This window comes from Microplitis mediator, chromosome 9, assembly GCF_029852145.1.
Source record: "Microplitis mediator isolate UGA2020A chromosome 9, iyMicMedi2.1, whole genome shotgun sequence".
Classification (NCBI taxonomy): Eukaryota; Metazoa; Arthropoda; class Insecta; order Hymenoptera; family Braconidae; genus Microplitis; species Microplitis mediator.
Genome location: NC_079977.1, coordinates 20,004,498 through 20,024,209, shown reverse-complemented (window position 1 = coordinate 20,024,209; position 19,712 = coordinate 20,004,498). Strand labels below are relative to the sequence as shown.

General features: G+C 29.8%; 2 protein-coding genes across 3 annotated transcripts in view; one reads left to right on the top strand and one right to left on the bottom strand.

Annotated features, from left to right (window-relative positions):
• The window catches only part of LOC130674289 (lysoplasmalogenase-like protein TMEM86A), a 36,042-nt gene that overhangs the window by 6,134 nt on the left and 10,196 nt on the right, over positions 1 to 19,712 (bottom strand). For both annotated transcript variants that reach the window (XM_057479584.1, XM_057479585.1), the window contains exons 2-5: positions 5,946 to 6,109; positions 5,659 to 5,852; positions 5,478 to 5,593; positions 3,724 to 3,834 (exon numbers count right to left, since the gene is read on the bottom strand). In XM_057479584.1, the coding sequence (XP_057335567.1) occupies positions 3,724 to 3,834; positions 5,478 to 5,593; positions 5,659 to 5,852; positions 5,946 to 6,109 (585 nt within the window). The remainder of the gene's footprint in view (positions 1 to 3,723; positions 3,835 to 5,477; positions 5,594 to 5,658; positions 5,853 to 5,945; positions 6,110 to 19,712) is intronic.
• LOC130674290 (general odorant-binding protein 83a-like) lies at positions 7,759 to 19,064 on the top strand. The gene is made up of 6 exons (XM_057479586.1): positions 7,759 to 7,917; positions 8,002 to 8,080; positions 8,141 to 8,229; positions 14,591 to 14,705; positions 18,758 to 18,825; positions 18,900 to 19,064. Exons 1-6 carry the CDS (start codon positions 7,843 to 7,845, stop codon positions 18,915 to 18,917), a joined length of 444 nt encoding a protein of 147 aa, XP_057335569.1. The 5' UTR covers positions 7,759 to 7,842; the 3' UTR covers positions 18,918 to 19,064.

Genomic DNA, 19,712 nt, shown 5'->3' with positions numbered 1-19,712 from the left:
ATTATAGGGATGGTTCCTATAATAGTATGGGAACTATGCCCATAATAGTATGGGAACTATGCCACAATATTATGGGAATGATTCCCATAATGGTATAGGTACTATTCCAATAGCATCATGGGGACTATTCCTATAATATTATGGCAATAGTTCCCATACTAATATAGGAACCATTCCTATAATGTTATCGGAATCATTTCTATAATGTTATGGGTAGCATTCCCATAATTATAGGAACTGTTCCTATAATTATGGAAATCATTCCTATAAATTATAGGAACCATTTCTATAATTATAGGAACCATTCTTATAATGTTATGGGTAGCATTCCCATAATTGTAGGAACTGTTCCTATAATTATGGGAAACATTTTGATAAATTATGGGAACCATTTCTATAATTATAGGAACCATTCTTATAATGTTATGGGTAGCATTCCCATAATTGTAGGAACTGTTCCTATAATTATGGGAAACATTTTGATAAATTATGGGAACCATTTCTATAATTATAGGAACCATTCTTATAATGTTATGGGTAGCATTCCCATAATTGTAGGAACTGTTCCTATAATTATGGGAAACATTTTGATAAATTATAGGAACCATTTATATAATTATAGGAACCATTCTTATAATGTTATGGGTAGCATTTCCATAATTATAGTAACTGTTCCTATAATTATGGGAAACATTTTGATAAATTATGGGAACCATTTCTATAATTATAGGAACCATTCACATAATGTTATGGGTAGCATTCCCATAATTGTAGGAACTGTTCCTATAATTATGGGAAACATTTTGATAAATTATGGGAACCATTTCTATAATTATAGGAACCATTCTTATAATGTTATGGGTAGCATTCCCATAATTGTAGGAACTGTTCCTATAATTATGGGAAACATTTTGATAAATTATGGGAACCATTTCTATAATTATAGGAACCATTCTTATAATGTTATGGGTAGCATTCCCATAATTGTAGGAACTGTTCCTATAATTATGGGAAACATTTTGATAAATTATAGGAACCATTTATATAATTATAGGAACCATTCCTATGATGTTATGGGTAGCATTTTCTTAATTATAGGAACTGTTCCAATAATTATGGGAAACATTCCTATACTTATAAGAACTGCTCCCATAATCTATGTTCATAATTCCTATGTTGGTATAGGAAAGTATTTTATAGAATTAGGGGAACCGTTTCCATAATTTTCTTTCCGTGTAGGGAAATAAACGTGTTTTGACTTAGAATTGATAAAGAAAATTTAATTTTACAAAAAAATATTCATTTTAAGAATTAAAGGGTAAAATTTGTCATAGGAATATTCAAAATTATCAATAAAAAAGTGTAATTGGTTTTTTAAAATTATTTCTGTAAATATCGAGTTTTTTTACGATTTGTAAGTCACTTTTTGTAGCGTTTTCAATTCTCTATAGAAGTGATATCGTCTACTTTTTCTATAAACTGAATATTTATTGAGGTATTTCGTGTTTAAAATAATCTAGGGTCTATTTTTTAAATTTGACTGTTAGAAAAAACAAAAAAAAAAATTTTAATTAAACAATTACATTCCGAACAATGAGCTAATGATGTACAAATATTTTGTAGATAAAGATTTGTGTTAATATTATTATTGTAAATAAATTATCATTACTTATCATCGCGAAAGGTCACACTATCATATCTTATCATAATTTTTATTATTGTACAAAAAAATATATATATAACCATTAGAGTGGGCCTAAAAAACAACAATTTTTTTTTTCAACGATACTTTGAAAATAATAATTATGATGACCGAAAAAAACTATTGTGCAAGTTTGGGCCCTTAACCCTTCGTCACTCGCTCAATGAGCGCGGCGCCGCCTTTTTTACAATTATGCAATTTTTTCATAATTACGGTGACGGATGACGTCGAAAAAATTAGAATGCTTGAATTAGACATTCTTAAAGAATTTCTAGCATTAGCCGCTCCTAAGAAATAAATTATTTTGTTAAAAAAAAATATTTTCATGCGAAAGAAATTGAAAAGCGGCGCGACGCCGCCCAGTGCGAGTTAGTAACCGGTAAATGTCCGCCGCGCGCTGCTGCCAACTTGTGTGTGGTAATATTCTCTTGTACGATATAGATATATAAATATTTAGGTTTGACATTTAGGTATTCTCTCTTAATAGAGATACATTTTTTATTAATAATTAAGAATAATTCTACGCGTAATAAGTATTTTGTCACAAACAAAAATATGTTATTTAAATATTAATTATTATATTTACAAATATATATTTATATTATATGTAATTTGTGTATAATATTCAAGAAGAATTTTGAGGTTATAACCACAGCAGGTAATTGAATTTTATTTTGTTTTTAATTAATTTTGAGTTAAAATAATGAAAAAATTCTAGTAACAATAGAAGCATTATTAATAATTATAGAATTAATAATATTAACAATAATAATAATAATAATAATATCAACAATAAATAATTTATTAAAATACATTTGAGTAATAATTTTATGAGCATGCGATTTTTTAAATAAAATTGTTGTTAAAAAAAATTTAATTTTAATTGAAACGGAGTAATTCCTAATAAAAAAAATTAAAAACAAAATGGAAAATCTATCTTTTATTTTTTAATTTCGATAACTTAATTATTAAAAAAAATTTCATTTAGATTATTTTTTATATAGATTTAGCAATCTGAAAAATGTGGCAACAGCGCGCTTGATTTAACACGGTGGCGCAGCGCTCACCGCGCGAGTGACGAAGGATGAAAAAGTGATGCGGGTGACGAAGGGTTAATATTAATATTAAGAGGTGTATCATCGCAATTTTTTATTTTCTGTTAATGACCGGGTTTTTGTCTCATAACTCTCAAACAATCGAGATAAACGAAATTGACTTGAATACATTACTTGTAGAAAATTGAATGCTCTACAAAAAAGGTCTGATTGAAATTTTTCCTCAGATGAACCGTTCTCTTATAATCATGCCTTGAACATTGGTATGATTTTACGATTTGATTGTTCAACTTTGAAATTTTGTAATTAATGTAAAAAACAGTTTCCGAAAAAAGCGGATAAATATTCTCGAAGGAAATTAAATGCTCTACAAAAAAAGTCTCAATGATTTTTTGCTAAATTCACTCCTTCGTAAGTTATTCAAAGTTAAAGTTAAGTCCAAACGACTTCAATAACCTTGAATAACTTTTAAAGTAGTAAATTTAGCAAAAATTGTTAAAAGACTTTTTTTGTAGAACAATCGATTTCCTTTAAGAATATCCATCGCCTTCTTTAACGAAATCGATTTTAACTTTAATTACCAAATTTCAAAATTGAACAATCAAATCGTAAAATCATACCAATGTTCAAGGCATGATTATGAGAGAACGGTTCATCTGAAGAAAAATTTCAATCAGACCTTTTTTGTAGAGCATTTAATTCTCTACAAGAAATGTGTTAGAGTCAATTTCGTTTATCTCGATTGTTTGAGAGTTATGCGACAAAAACCCGCTCATTAAAAGAAAATAAAAAATTGCGATGATCGACCTCTTAATATTAATATTGAAGGCTCAAACTTGCACGATAATTTTTTTTGGTCATCATCATTAATATTTTCACAGTATCGTTGAAAATAGAAAATTGCTGTTTTTTTTTTTTTGGTCTAGTCTAATAACCATTACTATATCATTTTTCTTCATTGCTTACCGTTGCATAAGGGACTGGATGATAAAAGTGATGGAAACCCAACAAAGTATCTGATATTAAAAAGAATATGCTCCCAATACAACTACATAATTGCGTCCATGTCCATGGTTCCTTATGCAAAAAAAAAAGAAATTATTTTTATTGAAATTAACGCTGAAAAAATTAGTTTAAATTTTACTTTTATTTATAATTTTTATTCAAATGAAAGATTGAAAATAAAATTAAAATTTAGACTAGCCGAAGCAGTGAAAGGCTTTAGCTGCAAGGGAAAGGTCTAGTCGTGTTCGAGACTGAGACATGGCTTTAATTCCCTGGTGGATACGAATTATGGTAAATTACAGTAATTTGCCGTAATTTATGGAATTCTAAATAATTACGGTATTCAGCGGTAAAATGTAGCGATTTACGGAAAAATCCCGTGATTTGCGACAAAATAGGTAGTTTACAGTAATCATGCGGTATTTTACGGTAAAGTCACAGTCAAATACGGTATTTTTACCGCCAACGTGCAGTATGAGAACGATAATTTACCGTGAAATTGCGGCAAGCTTAAGGTATTTTACCATTACGTGGAGTATTTAGTGCACTCCCGAGCAAATCCGAATTACGGTAACTACCGTAAATACCGTAATTTACGGTACTCAGAGAAAATGCAGTAAATTACCAAAAAATACGGTATTTTACAGTAATCATGTGGTATGTCCCTAGCGGATCCGAAATACGGTAAATACAGTGATTTACCGTAATTTACGGTGCCTAGCAGAATTACCGTAAATTACGGTAATCTACGGCAAATTACGGTAAATTGCCGTAATTTACCATAATTTACGGCGCCTAGCAGAATTACCGTAAATTACGGCAATTTACCGTAATTTACCGTAGATTACCGTAATTTACGGTAATTCTGCTAGGCGCCGTAAATTACGGCAAATTACGGTAAATCACTGTATTTACCGTAATTCGGATCCGCTAGGGATTTTACGGCAAAAGCACAGTCAAAGTACGATATCTTTACCGTCAATGTGCAGTATGATAACGATACTTTACCGTAAAATTGCGGCAAGCCTGCGGTATTTTACTCTAAAGTGAAGTATTGCACTCCCTAGCGAGTCCAAACTACAGTAATTACCTTAAATACCGTAATTTACGGTATTCGGAGAGAATGTCGTAAATTACCGTAAAATACGGTATCTTATGCGAAGTACGGCATTTTACGGTAAAATTCCGACAATACTGCGGTATTAACGTTGCGGTATTTTACCGTTAAATTCCGTACCTTGCGGTCGATGACCGCATTTTACCGCAAATTACCGTAGAACGCAGCGGATTCGCAGTAAATTGCAGTAAAATACAATAATTTACTGTAATTTGTATCCGCTAGGGCTATAGCTGTAGAAATAAAAAACAGATGGTATTACGGTAAAAATGCTGTAAAATACTGTAAATTACCTATATTACTGTAAATTACCGCCAATCACGGTAAATTTGCCGCGTAAACGCCGTATATTACAGTAAATTACGTCAAAATACGGTAAAATATCATAAAACTGTTCCGCCAGGGCTAGTAAAAATTAAACTATATTATGGTAGCTCAAAAAAAATGTTTTTTTTTTCGATTTTCACATAAAAATTTGTTGGTTTAAGATGTGTTAAGAACCCTCATCAAAAATCAGCTCGATAAAAAGTTTTCAAGGGGTCGCTGTTTGCCCCTCCGTTCTATATATACATGAAATTATAAATTAAAATTTTCTTACCTTAAAATAACGGACACGTGATATTGCACGCCATGCCATTGTACCCAATAGTGTTGTATATATTGGCACACCAATTGCTAATATGCCATTTAATCCTGGCATTAGTATATAAATAACTAAAAAAAAAAAAGAAAAAAATTAAATAATTACAAAAATAAGTTAATATTTCCATTGCTCTTACCTATAGTACAAAGAGCATAAATCATTGCCCCTAACGTTGAATTCAACGGTACAAAACCAAATGCAGTTATATACATGATCTGTGCAATAGCAAACATTGACATACCGGCGACAAATAAATTTGGCCAGACAATTAAAGCATCTCCTAGACAACTAAATATTAATCCTGTCAATATTCTTCGGGAAAATTTATACCTTTAATAATAAACAAAATTATTAATTACTTATTTATTGTGATGATTGTTATTGTTTTTTATTAAAATATTAAATTAATTAAAGAAAACTTACTCATCAGATAAATTCATACCGTGTAGTAATACAAAAAAAATTAGACTTATTATTGGTAAGCATTTGAAACAAGCTGTAAGTAATGACGGTTGTTCTGCTAGTAAAACAAAATATACGCAAGCACTCTTGAAAAATGGTACTAATTTTGGTCCTATGCTTTTTAACTGTAATTAAAATGTAAATTTATCAGTTTCAATTATTCATTAAGTTATAAATGAGTAACTAATTTTTATTTATGAGTATTATGACAACTTTTTTTTTTTTTTAATTTAAATCTTGGCGGTCACATGGAACTAGAAGACCAGACTACTTTAAACTCCAAATATCTTACTAGATGTTGGGTTTTTCAAAAAAACATAAGATACAATTTTTATAGAGAATTTAAAGCGCGATAAAAAAGGTCTCTTGTTATTTTTTTGAAAACACGATACTTGCAGAGATATTTGAAAAAAAAACCAATTGTAGTTTTTTAACTTCCCTCCAAGAAAATTGAAAATTTTCAAAAATTCGGGAAGTTATTGGTTTTGGTCCGATTTTCGAAAATCAAATGTCTATCAGATCTTGACGTTTTGAGGTTCTAGGAAGCTATTCTGACTATTTTTAGGATGATGTCCGATTATCTGTATGTATGTATGTATGTGTGTGTGTATGTATGGATGTAAACTCTCTATATCTTTTTAATGAATTGACCGATTGAGATGGTTGAGGTGACAATCGAAAGAGTTTGTTAGTTTTTTATCACGTTTTTTTTTTCGGTTTATCAATTCTTTCGACCAAAGCTTCGTAGAATTTGCCCTTCCAAAATAATTTCAATCACTTCTACTATTTAAAAATGCCGGTAATTTATTTGAACATCGGCCATTTTTCAAAAATCCTCACCTGCCATTTTTGATTACGTCTAATTAATGAACTAATAGGTCGATAATTAATATCAAATTTTTTTTGGCTTCTCGGGGAGTGAACATTGCGATTTTTACGTGAATTTTTTAAAATTGAAAAGGAAAGAAATAAAATGCGGAAAAAAAACAATTTTTCAATAATTTCGAGGTTAAGAAGTGAAAGTTCAGATGATTTAGATAAATTCTTATGTACGTAATTAATTTTCTGAATAAATAAATTATAAATATATGAGATATATCATCCATGCAATATGAAAAATTTCATAGATTTTAATATCTTCAATTTTTTTGTATTTTTTTCTGGAAAGTAAATTTACAGACGAAAATTTTGAAATAAAAAATGTCTGAATTGGTCCATTTTTGAAAAAGTTGCAGCTATCTATATTTTTCTCAATTTATCTATAAATTGTCTTATTGAGAAGGTTATTTGCCTGTTTGCATGTTTAGGTTTCCACTATATTTAAAAGGGAATAAAACAGGAAAAATAGAGCTATTTGAAAAAAGTCCTTTTGTCGAGTTCTAAAAGAATTCACGGTCATTTCGCGTCACGGAAACCGTAGACCCCCAGAAAATAATCTGTATCTTTAATACAATAAATAGATGTTCGTAAAAAAAATGAAGACCAAATAGATTTCGATATTCATGCGCCGATACCCACTCGACTATAAGCTACAATTTTATTTTAACATAAGCGTTCATTTTACTTTAATTTCAATTCAATGCATACTTAGATTGTGTAACATATTAATTTATTGACAGACTACTCGATCTACGTTTTAATGTTACGTGAATATGCCGATGAATCGACAATTCATATAAAAATATAGTGAAATTCATTCCAATATTGATTATACTTTACTATATAATAAGATGTCATTAAAAGTATTAATGATCGAAAACCGAATGTATAAAAGACTGAAAACGTTTTATTTCAAACAGCAGACCGTGATACTTGAGTGTTGATTCGATAAAAAAAAGGATAATGATATAAAAAAAAAATGATGTGTAATATTTATACTATTGCATTCGCAACATTTTTTATTATGTCTATTAATTTCTTTCACACTGAGGGTGTAAGTAATACCGATTTAACTAATGGTAGAATTAAATAATTTCGATTAACTTTATTTTTTTTTAATCTTTTATAACGACAATAGCTATTGAAAATCGAACAAGTTGAAAATATGATGAAACCAATGGGTAAAAGCTGTGCAGCCAAAACAGGACTTACCCCAGGTATCATATTTTAAAATAATCTCAATTAATAAAATATTTATTTTATAAAATTATTTTCAGAGCTGCAAGAGGCTCATAAAAACAGAGATTTTGTTGACGATGAAAAACTCAAGTGTTATATATATTGTATCTGTAAAATGACGAAAATGGTAGGTATCATATATATTATTACCAGAATAACCCTAGAGAATTTGTTTATACTGAAAATTTAAGTTTCTTTTGGGTTCCCGGGAAAAAATGATTTTGCCTAATTATATATAATTATATATAAGACCTTATATATAATTAGATCTAAAAATTGGCCAGGTCTAATTATATATAATTTATATATAATTATATATAGGTTATATATGATTATATATAATACGTTATATATAATTAGATCTGAAAATTGGCCAGGTCTAATTATATATAATCATATATAAGTTATATATACTCATATATAATTAGATATGATTATGTATAATACATATATATCATATTTTATATATAATTAGATCCGAAAATTAGGCGGGTTTAAACATACATATGATTATGTGTAATTTATATACAATTACGTATGTCCATGTACGATTAATATTGAAGTATTCAGAGGGAAGTTTTTTTTTTAATTATACGTTTGCAATTATTCATAACAAATTATATTTCCCTCAAAATATAAATACAGAGTATAATTAACGACTGTGCTACTACATTTATTTATTTTTGTTATATAACATTTTATTATGTATTTATAGATAGATAATATAATCATGTCATTAGACTATTAGTACTTACAAACGAAAATTACTAGAGTCATTTTTACTAATATATTAAAGAATATATATTCGTTATTTTTAAAAGTATATTTGGTGAAACTTCTTAACGTTAATTTTATGAGATCTCACTTATTATAATAAGTATTATAATAAGTATAATAATATAATAATTATTACTTCTCAATAATATATACCTAAAACTATAATGCATTTAACGAGTATTGGTTATGAAATATCAATAAAGACCATAGAGCATCTAATATATTAAATAAGAAAAACTAAATATTAAATATATTCTATAAATAAAATATTAACTTATATATATATATATAAATAATTAATTTATATTTGATTATATATATAGATCTAAAGATCTAAAATATAATAAAAATTACTATATATGGGTCTATATAGGTCAGGTCTAATCAGATCTAATCATATATAGACCCATGTATAACTATATATGGGTATATACTATGATATATACTATCATATATATTCCATATACAATCATATATAATTAGGCAAAATCATTTTGTCCCGGGATATAATTAGATCTAATTATACATATGGCTATATATACTTATTAGGGTGCTTCGTTTGAACCGACTATTTTTTTTTTCGCTCCCATCCCGAAATTTTGTTGGAAGTACTCCAAGAAAAATTCCCTGAGAGTTTGAGCCCTTAAAATTAATATTAAGTACTCGAACACAGCGTGTGAAGATTTCCCATTTAAAATACACGTTAAGTTGGGTTTTTATTTTTTAAACTTCTATAATTCCGCGGCATTTTATGATATCATCTCGCCCAAAGTCGGGATTTTTCCAGAATTAAATGTAATACAAAAGTGCCCAATGTCGCGAAGTCGTAACTCATACGGGTGGGGTAGTACGGACCGCTAAACCGAACTCTTTCATAGAATTCTTGTTTTTTTCTTATTATCTCATAAACAACAAGACCTACAGAAAAATTGTAATAATGATTTTATAGGAAATTTATTTTCCTACAAAAAAGGTCCTTAGCACCGAATTACTGAGATTGATATTTTCTGAGATATTAATTATTGAAGTTGAAGTAGCATTGAATTCCCATAAAATGTCAAATCAAATCTTAGAAAATATTGATTTTTTATTTGACTAATATCTCAGAAAATATCAATCTGAGTGATTCGGTGCTAAGGACCTTTTTTGTAGGAAATTGAATTTCCTATAAAATTGTCATTTGCATTTTTTCTGTAGGTCTTGTTGTTTATAAGATAATGAGAGAAAGAATAAGAATTCTATGAAAAAATTCGGTTTAGCGGTACGTACTACCCCACCCGTATGAGTTACAACTTCGCGACAACGGACACCTTTGTATTACATTTAATTCTGAGAAAATCCCAACTTTGGGCGAGATGATATCATAAAATGCTGCGGAGTTATAGAAGTTTAAAAAATAAAAACCTAAGTTTACGTGTATTTTAAATGGGAAATCTTCACACGCTGTGGTCAAGTACTTAATATCAATTTTAAGGGCTCCAACTCTCAGGAAATTTTATTTGGAGTACTTCCAACAAAATTTCGGGATGGGAGCGAAAAGAAAAAAATAGTCGTTTCAAACGAAGCACCCTAATACTTATATATAGGTCTATATATAACCATATATATTCTATATATAATCATATATAATTAGGCAAAATCATTTTTTTCCCGGTATAATTAGGTCTAATTATATATAAGGCTATATATACTTATATATAGGTCTATATATAACCATATATAATTATATATAATACCATATATAATTATATATATTCCATATATAATCATATATAATTATATATAATTAGGCAAAATCATTTTTTCCCGGGTTCATTTCCGGTATGGTTGAAATTGATAAATATTTCGGTATGTTTTAAGAATTATACCCAATTCATACCCAGATTATACTTAAATCGTCTCATGTTTTGGGTATGTTTTTGAATTTTTCATACTTTAATGATACTGAAAAAATATATATTCCAAGCACGATTTATACTCAAATTATACCGAAATCAAAGAGGTTGAGGACAATATCTTTCTACATAAGTCTTTACCTGGGAAAAAGAAAAAATGTTTCTTTGAAGTTTAAAGTAAATAAATTTATTGAATACATAGAAAATTATAAAAATACTATTTCAATTGAGTGTTTAGTATTATAATCCTCTTTAGTAGTAAATAGTTCAAAAATTATTTTCATAATAATTTAATTATTGATTTACTTATTTACTACTTCTGTTTTTTTTTTTTTCCAAAATAAAAAAAAAATTTCAGTGTTAAAGGAAATATTTCTGTTTATGTTTTAGACATACAATTATCATTAATTTATTATTTATTTGATTCTATTGCAATAACAGTATAGATAGTTAACACAAATATAACGCATAAAAAAAAACAAACCATAAATAAAAATAAAATTGCTTGATTTATCAAGACCTGTGACAGCGCCACGAGAACTTCACGAGACTCTCAAGTGAGAAGTCACAAGTTCGAAACCTCAGTCAATTATCCATTTTTTTATTTTTTGAATTATTTATTAAAAAAATATAAATAAATTATTCAACTAATATACTTAAATACATTAAATGTATCGATATCTACCGTACATAACTTCGGTGTAAATTGTTCAAAAACATACCTAAATTATTGTTATGGATTAGTATAATTTGAGTATACTTTTAGAATTCTATTGAAAACATACCGAAATCATACTCAAATACCAGGTATGTTTTAGATATTATTTCGGTGTAACCAAATTCGCTAGGGAAGAAAAATTTTTTTATGAGTAAACGTGGCAATCTGATTTTTAACTTCCCGCTAAGAAGATCGACGATTTTCGAAAAATTGGGAAGTTATTGTTTTCACCCCGATTTTCGAAAATCGAGTTTTCATCAGATGTCGACGTTTTGAGGTCCTAGGGAGGTGTAAACTCTTTGTAACTTTTTAACTAATGAATCGATTTGGATGGTTGAGGTAGCAATCGAAAGAGCTTGTTGGCCCTCAACTTTCCTAAAAATTTTAGATCATTTGATCAAGCAGACTCGAAAATATTGGCGAATTACGAAAAAAAAAAAATTTTTTTTTTAGTTTCTTAGTGATTTCTCAGAAATGACTTGAACGATCGACTTCAAAATCTAATCAGCTCTAGAACTTTATAAGCCGCGTCGAATGCCACCTCAACCATCTCAATCGGTTAATTTGTTCGAGAGATATCGTTGGCGAAAGAAATGATAAAAAACGGTTTTTTTCGATCATCTTTGAAGTGACTCATCCGATCAATTTCAAAATCTTATCAGCTTTAGAACTCAATAAAACGCGCCGAATGCCACCTCGAACGTCACAATCGGTTTATTAGTTCAAAAGATATCGGCGCTGAAAAGTTAAAAAAATAACATAAAATGTTATGTTTTCCGGTTAAATTAAAATATAATGTACTAAATTTTTTTGAAATCATACCAACTCTTTCTGTTTATAGTCTCTTTCGATTATCATTTAATGTCATCTAACTTGTTCTTTAGTTTAAAACATATCATCAGCAAAAAATTGAGAAAATCCAGTTTTTAATGTTTTTCTCGGATATTTCATATATTATTGCTCTGACCTAAGTCAAAACTCACTCAAATCTTGATTTTAATCACTGACATTGATTTCTGCCTCGATACATTGATTTCTTTGAACATAATCGAGAATAAAAATTTAAAAACCGCTTCTTCATTAACAATTTTCGATTCTTAACTTGTCAAACTTTAGCAAAAAACGCAACTTGGTAGAGCTTGAAAAGCTCATAACAAATAATCGCAGGTAATAGCATTTTCGATTTAGAAAAGCTCGAAAATATATTCAGAGTAATGTTTTTAAGCTCCTTGAGCTCGAAAACGGCGGGAAGTTTTGGGGCTGGCCCGCAGGGTCAACCGACGCCCAGATTTTTAACTTCCCGCTAAGAAAATTGTAAATTTTCAAAAATTCGGGAAGTTATTGGTTTCGGTCCGATTTACGAAAATCGAATTTCCATCAGATGTCGACGTTTCGAGGTCCTAGGAAGCTATCCTGACTAATTTCACGATGATGTCCGAGTGTATGTATGTGTGTACGTACGTACGTACGTACGTACGTATGTATGTATGTAAATATTCATAACTCTTGAACGGATGAACCGATTTTGATCGTTGAGGTGTCATTCGACGCGGCTTGTTAATGTCTTGAGGCCGTAGAAATTTGAACTTAATCGGTAGGGTGCGTTCAGAGATATTTCAAAAATAAAATTTTTTCAAAAATGTTTTATTTGGATAACTTCCAATTTGCTCGATGGATTGATTCCAAAATCTAATCAGCTCTAAAACTCTATAAGCCGCGTCGAATGCCACCTCAACCATCAAAATCGGTTCATTCGTTCAAGAGAAACCGTTGACGAAAGAATTCAAAAAAAATTTTTTCCTTGGTTTTTTTGAAATTTCTCAAAAACGGCTGAGTAAATCAATTTCAAAATTCGACCAGCTTTAGAACTTGATAAAACGCGTCGATTGCCACCTCAACCATCAAAATCGGTTGATTCGTTCGCGAGATATCGTGGAAGAAAGAAATGCTAAAAAATGGTTTTTTACAAAACAATGGCATACAAAAGTATTTGCGAGCTCGAAGAGCTCGAAAATATATTCACAATAATGTTTTCGAGCTCAGCGAGCTCGAAAACAGCGGGAAGTTTTGGGGCTGGCCCGCAGGGTCAACTGACAGACCGATTTTTTTTTATTATTTCTGGGTCGTGAATGAATGATTAACATGATAGGTAAGTACGAAAAGCATCGAGAAATAACTGACACCCTGCTACTATATATACATATACATAGTTTTGAAAAATTATTTTATATTTGACTTAAATCATATATAACTTAAAAATCGGTCTATCGGTTAACTCTGCGGGCCAGGCCCAAAACTTCCCGCTGTTTTCGAGCTCGTTGAGCTCGAAAACATTATTATGAATACAGTTTCGAACTCTTCGAGCTTGCAAATACTTTTGGATGCCATTGTTTTGTAAAAAAACCATTTTTTAGCATTTCTTTCTACCACGATATATCGCGAACGAATTAACCGATTTTGATGGTTGAGGCGGCAACCGGCGTGTTTTATCAAGTTCTAAAGCTGATCAAATTTTGAAATTGATTTATCGAGTCGTTTTTGAGAAATTTCAAAAAAACCAAAAAAAAATTTTTGTTTCAATTCTTTCGTCAACGGTTTCTCTTGAACGAACGAACCGATTTTGATGGTTGAGGTGGCATTCGACGCGGCTTATAAAGTTTTAGAGCTGATTAAATTTTGGAATCAATCCGTTGAGCAAATTAAAAGTTATCCAAATAAAACATTTTTGAAAAATTTTATTTTTGAAATATCTCCGAACGCACCCTACCGATTAAGCTCAATTTTTTACAGCTTCAAGAGATTCACAAGCCGCGTCGAATGACACCTTAAAGTACAAAATCGGTTCATCTGTTCAAAAGTTACAGAATATTTACATACGTACGTACGTCCGTACATACATACATACATACATACACTCGGACATCATCGTGAAATTAGTCAGGATAGCTTCCTAGAACCTCAAAACGTCAAAATCTGATAGAAATTCGGTTTTTGCAAATCGGACCGAAACCAATAACTTCCCGAATTTTTGAAAATTTTCAATTTTCTTAGCGGGAAGTTAAAAAAAATGAATTACTAATATAGACGTGTTTTTTTAGTTGGATAAAGATAATAATGTCAACCTAGACAGTGTACGAAAACAGCTACGAGCAGTACTGCCAGAAGATTTGGCAGAGAAGAGTATAAAAGCTCACGAAGAGTGTACTGCTAAAGGTAATGATGAAATTTCATTTTATTTGTTAGGCGGAAAGAAATTTAAAGAGATGGTTCTCGGGTCAAAATATCTAGCCTTATCGAATCAAAGTAAGCCTCAATCCAGCCTCACTGAGTAAAAAAATCATTTTTAGCCTCAAATAATACTAATCGAATTTAAATTACATAGTCGACTAGTAGGTTCTTTTGAGGCTCATTGAGGATTTTCGAACATCATTTGACCCGAGTCGAAATTTTAGCCCTCATTTCACACTATTTTCGGTTTTTGCCCCGCATTTGATCCTCAAAAGAGCAAAGTGAGTCTCATCTTGCCCTCAATGAAGTTTACTGACCTTCATTTCTCAGAAACCTCATACGATAAAACTGAACCGCATTTCAAACTCATAAACCTTAAACCGACCCTCATTTCATACTCAAAAACCTAACTCAACTAAGCTGAACCTCATATCAAACTCATAAACCTCATTCGATACTCATAGAGCCCAGGCACATCACTGTTATTGTACACGGAAATCAATTTTCTTTAAAAATTACCGTTAAATTCACTGTAATTGTAGGACATAATATATACTTCATAAAATTTACCAAAAATCAAATAAAATTTACAGTAGACTACGGTAAAATTTAGTGAAAAAAAGTTAGAAATTATCTCACTTACCGACAAATGATTAGGTCGTGCCATTCGTCCCACGATTACCGTAAATATAACGGTAATTTTTAAAGAAATTTTCTTTCCGTGTACTATTTATGTTATAGCTCACATTTTCGACCACTCATAATATACATATATAGATACATACATATATAAAATAATTCACCATCATTTGACCCTACCCCTCGCGGTTTTGAAAATACCGAAATAATATCGGATTTATATGGTATAAATACTGCATAAATATGGTATTATTCAAGTTATTTTGGCCAGTTTTTTGGCCGCATTACTACCAAAAATTTACGAAAAAAATTCAGAATATTTACGGTAATAAAACAGAAAAAATACGGTATTTTAACAGCATTAAAACCGTAATTGTACAGCATATTTATCGTATATTTTCGGAATTTTTGCAGCATCAAACCGTTCTACCCGGAACAAAAATTATATATAATTATATAAAATTTCATTTAATTATATATAATTATATATAACATTATAAAGTTATATGTACAATAACTGTCATGAAAAAAAAAAAAAAAAAAACCTGCCAACTCGTGGGCTCGATCCCGAGTCCTAATGATTTAAAGCCTGATCTGTTAACCATTATGCCAAATCGCTTATTCGAAAGTTGATACTAATTGTATTTATATCTATACAAACAAACTTAAGAAAATTAAAAACCTCAATTTTCCCGGATTCTTATTTTCACTTACATTCTTTTGTTTCAATAAGAAATGTGTGAACTAAGAGAATAAAATATAAAATTTTACACTTTGCACATTTTCGATGATATTAACCGCAGAAGCAAATATAAAATAAAACCAAATTTTTTACAATTTTTCATTATATCGGGATAAATCTGGCAAAATCGCAGGATATCTACGGTATAATTACCAAAAAAATACGATTTTATTATTATAAAATCATCGCATTATTGCGGTATTTATATAGCATTTTTTCGGTAAAAGTTCGGCATTTTTATAGTTTTTTTACAGCATTTTTTTGGTAAAAGTTCGGCATTTTTATAGTAATTTTATTATAGTAATCTGATAACTCTACAGTATAAGTACAGGAAAAATACTGGCCAATATAACCATATTATTACCAAATTATTACGGTAAATTTACGGCATGTGTATAAATGCCGAAAATTTACGGCATTTTTACGGCATTCGCAAAACCGCGAGGGACACAACCTCACCAAAGTTGGTTATTTAAGGTTTGGTCCTTCGTGCCGGATCTGGCGTGATTTAAACAATTTAAGTGTAAATAAATAACCAAAGTATTTATTGTGTAATTTTCAATTGTTTAAAATTCCTCACGCCTAAACCAGATCCTCTAGATTTATTCGGTCATTTTACATTTTGGGGCCAAATGGGGCCAAAATTTCGACTCGGGGAGGCTCAAAATGCTTTCTTTACTTAGTGAGGCTGGATTGAGGCTAGATATTTTGACCCGGATTCCTATATATCGCGAGAATTGTTTTCATTCTTAAAAAACGAGAACTATGTAAATAAAACAGTTTATACATATCTATATAAATATTAGACTGGGTCAAAAAATCGACTGTTTTGAATCGAGTCAATCGAATTTTTGAATCTGCACGGAAAAAAAATTTTTGTGACCACACGATAAGATAACCTACGGTAGCAAAATTCTGCCTTAATATACGGATAACGAAGCATTCGTTGGGATTACAATGTTTTTGTAATGCTAGCAAATTTTTCGTTGGGCCAAGCAATGGTTTGTAACTGTAACAAAACTGTTGTGTTCCAATAAAAGAACTGATTTGTTAAAATAACAGAATGAATTTGTAGCATTAACAAAAATTTTTGTAATCATAAGCTAAGATTACTTACAGTAGCAAATGCCGGCTTTGAAATACGACGATATTATTATAATAAACATCATATGTTCTCATAACAAATCGACTTCTTAATTGCGACATAAATTCATTTGTTACTATAACAAATTGATTTGTTACCGTAAGCTAATCATGTTTGTCATTATAACAAAATATTTCGTGATCCCGTCTTTTGTTATGAGGACGAAATTCGTTTTTCCCGTGTGGCTAATGTTACTGTTTTATTTCGTTTTTCGTTGTGATTACACGGAGCGAAATTTATGGTAACCGTTCCTAGTACGTTTATGAAATATCATTCCATATCGTTATGGTAATGATTACTTGCAATTATGGGATATAGGCCCATACTTTCTGGTAAAAGTTCCTATAAGTATGAGAATAATTCCTATAATTATGGTAACAGTTCCCATATTGCATGTGAAAGAATTATGGTAATGATTACCATAATATTATGGTAATCGTTCGCATAATACTATAGTAAACGTTACCATAATTTATAGTAATGGTTACCATAATATTATGGTGAACATTACTATAACATTATGGTAATGGTTACCATAATACATGGTAACCGTTACCATAATAGTATCGTAATCATTACCATAATATTATGGTAACCATTACTATAATATATGGTAACCATTACCATAATGTATGGTAACCATTACTATATATTATGGTAGTGGTTACCATAATGTTATGGTAATGGTTACCATAATATTATGGTAATGATTACGATAATATGATGGTAACGGTTACCATGTATTATGGTAAGCATTATCATAATATTATAGTAATCGTTACCATAATATTATGGTAATAGCTACCATACATTATGGTAATGGTTACCATATATTATAGTAATGGTTACCATAATATTATAGTAATCGTTACCATAATGTTATAGTAATGTTTACCATAATATTGTGGTAACCATTACCATAATATTATAGTAATCGTTACCATAATATTATGGTAACCATTACTATAATATATGGTAACCATTACCATAATGTATGGTAACTATTACCATAATATTATGGTAACAATTACTATAATGTTATGGTAACCATTACCATGATGTATGGTAACCATTACCATAATATCTGGTAACCATAACTACATATTATGGTAATGGTTACCAGATATTATGGTAATGATTACCATAATATTATGGTGATCGTTCGCATAATACTATAGTAAACGTTACCATAATTTATAGTAATGGTTACCATAATATTATGGTAAACATTACTATAACATTATGGTAACGATTACTATAATATTATAGTAATGATAACTACAATATATGGGTGCCGTTCCTATAATCATCATTTCAAGAAAACCGGTTACCATGCATTTTGGCAACCATTCCTATAAGATATTGTAATTGTTACCATAAATTTCTCTCCGAGTACACATTGATTTCTAAAAAAACTTGGTTACTGTAAGTGTAGGACTGATTACCATACATTTTCTCTGTGTATATGATGAAAAATATAGTTAACAATTTTTGACTTACTTAATATTTTAGTGACGACTAAAGAATCTTGTGAACTGGCTTATCAATATGCAATATGTTTTCATGGAATAGTTCCAGACGTATGATGATTTTTCTCTTTTATTTTTAACGATTTATTATATAAGTGCGTACTGATTCATTTTTTTTATTGCAGTTGTACTTCTTCCCATAATAATACGATTATAGCGAACTTACACGAACATTCATAACAGTTTTATATAATAGATTTATGAATTGTAGTGAGGTATATTATCTTTTCTTTAATGTGAAGTGCAATTAAATAGCGGAATTAAAATTACGATGACAGAATTAACAAAAATTATTGGTGAAATTTGTAATGTGTAATCTTTATATAAATATATATATGTATTTGTACATTTTTCCCAAAAAAAAAATTTTTATCTACGGCAACTAGAAATTTGGTTTAATTTCTTCAAATGTAAGTAAACAAAACAGAAAAATTCGCCATATTTTCATGTACAAAAATCCATTATTTCCTTAGCGGTCCCATGTTTCCCGTCTTTTCCTCATTAGCTATTAAAAATTTTTACCTTCCCGCTATGAAAATTGAAAATTTTCAAAAAAAGCGAAGTTATTGGTTTCGGTCCGATTTTCGATAATCGAGTTCTCATCAGATCTGGACGTTTTGAGGTCCTAGGAAGATATTCTGACGATATCCGGATGTACGCCCGCGTGTGTGTGTGTGTTTGCATGTATGGATGTGTGTAAACTAATTTTTGTCGTACGATATCTTTGGAAATAATCAACCGATTCAGGTGTACTTGGCGGAAATCGAAAGGGCTCACCAAGACTTAGATCTCAATAGATTTTGGACTCGATCGGTCTAGTAGTTTACGATTAGTACGGAAAATAAAAATTTCTTTTAGGTTTTTTTAATAAAGCTCATAAAACTACTTGCCCGATTTGCCCAAAATGTATCAAGTTCTAAGTCTTGATAAGCCCTTTC

Coding starts and splice junctions, on each gene's coding strand:
- LOC130674290 (XM_057479586.1), top strand. CDS start 7,843: ATGATGTGTAATATTTATACTATTGCATTCGCAACATTTTTTATTATG. Junction 8,230..14,590: donor TCTGTAAAATGACGAAAATG/GTAGGTATCATA, acceptor GTGTTTTTTTAG/TTGGATAAAGATAATAATGT. Junction 14,706..18,757: donor CGAAGAGTGTACTGCTAAAG/GTAATGATGAAA, acceptor TTAATATTTTAG/TGACGACTAAAGAATCTTGT.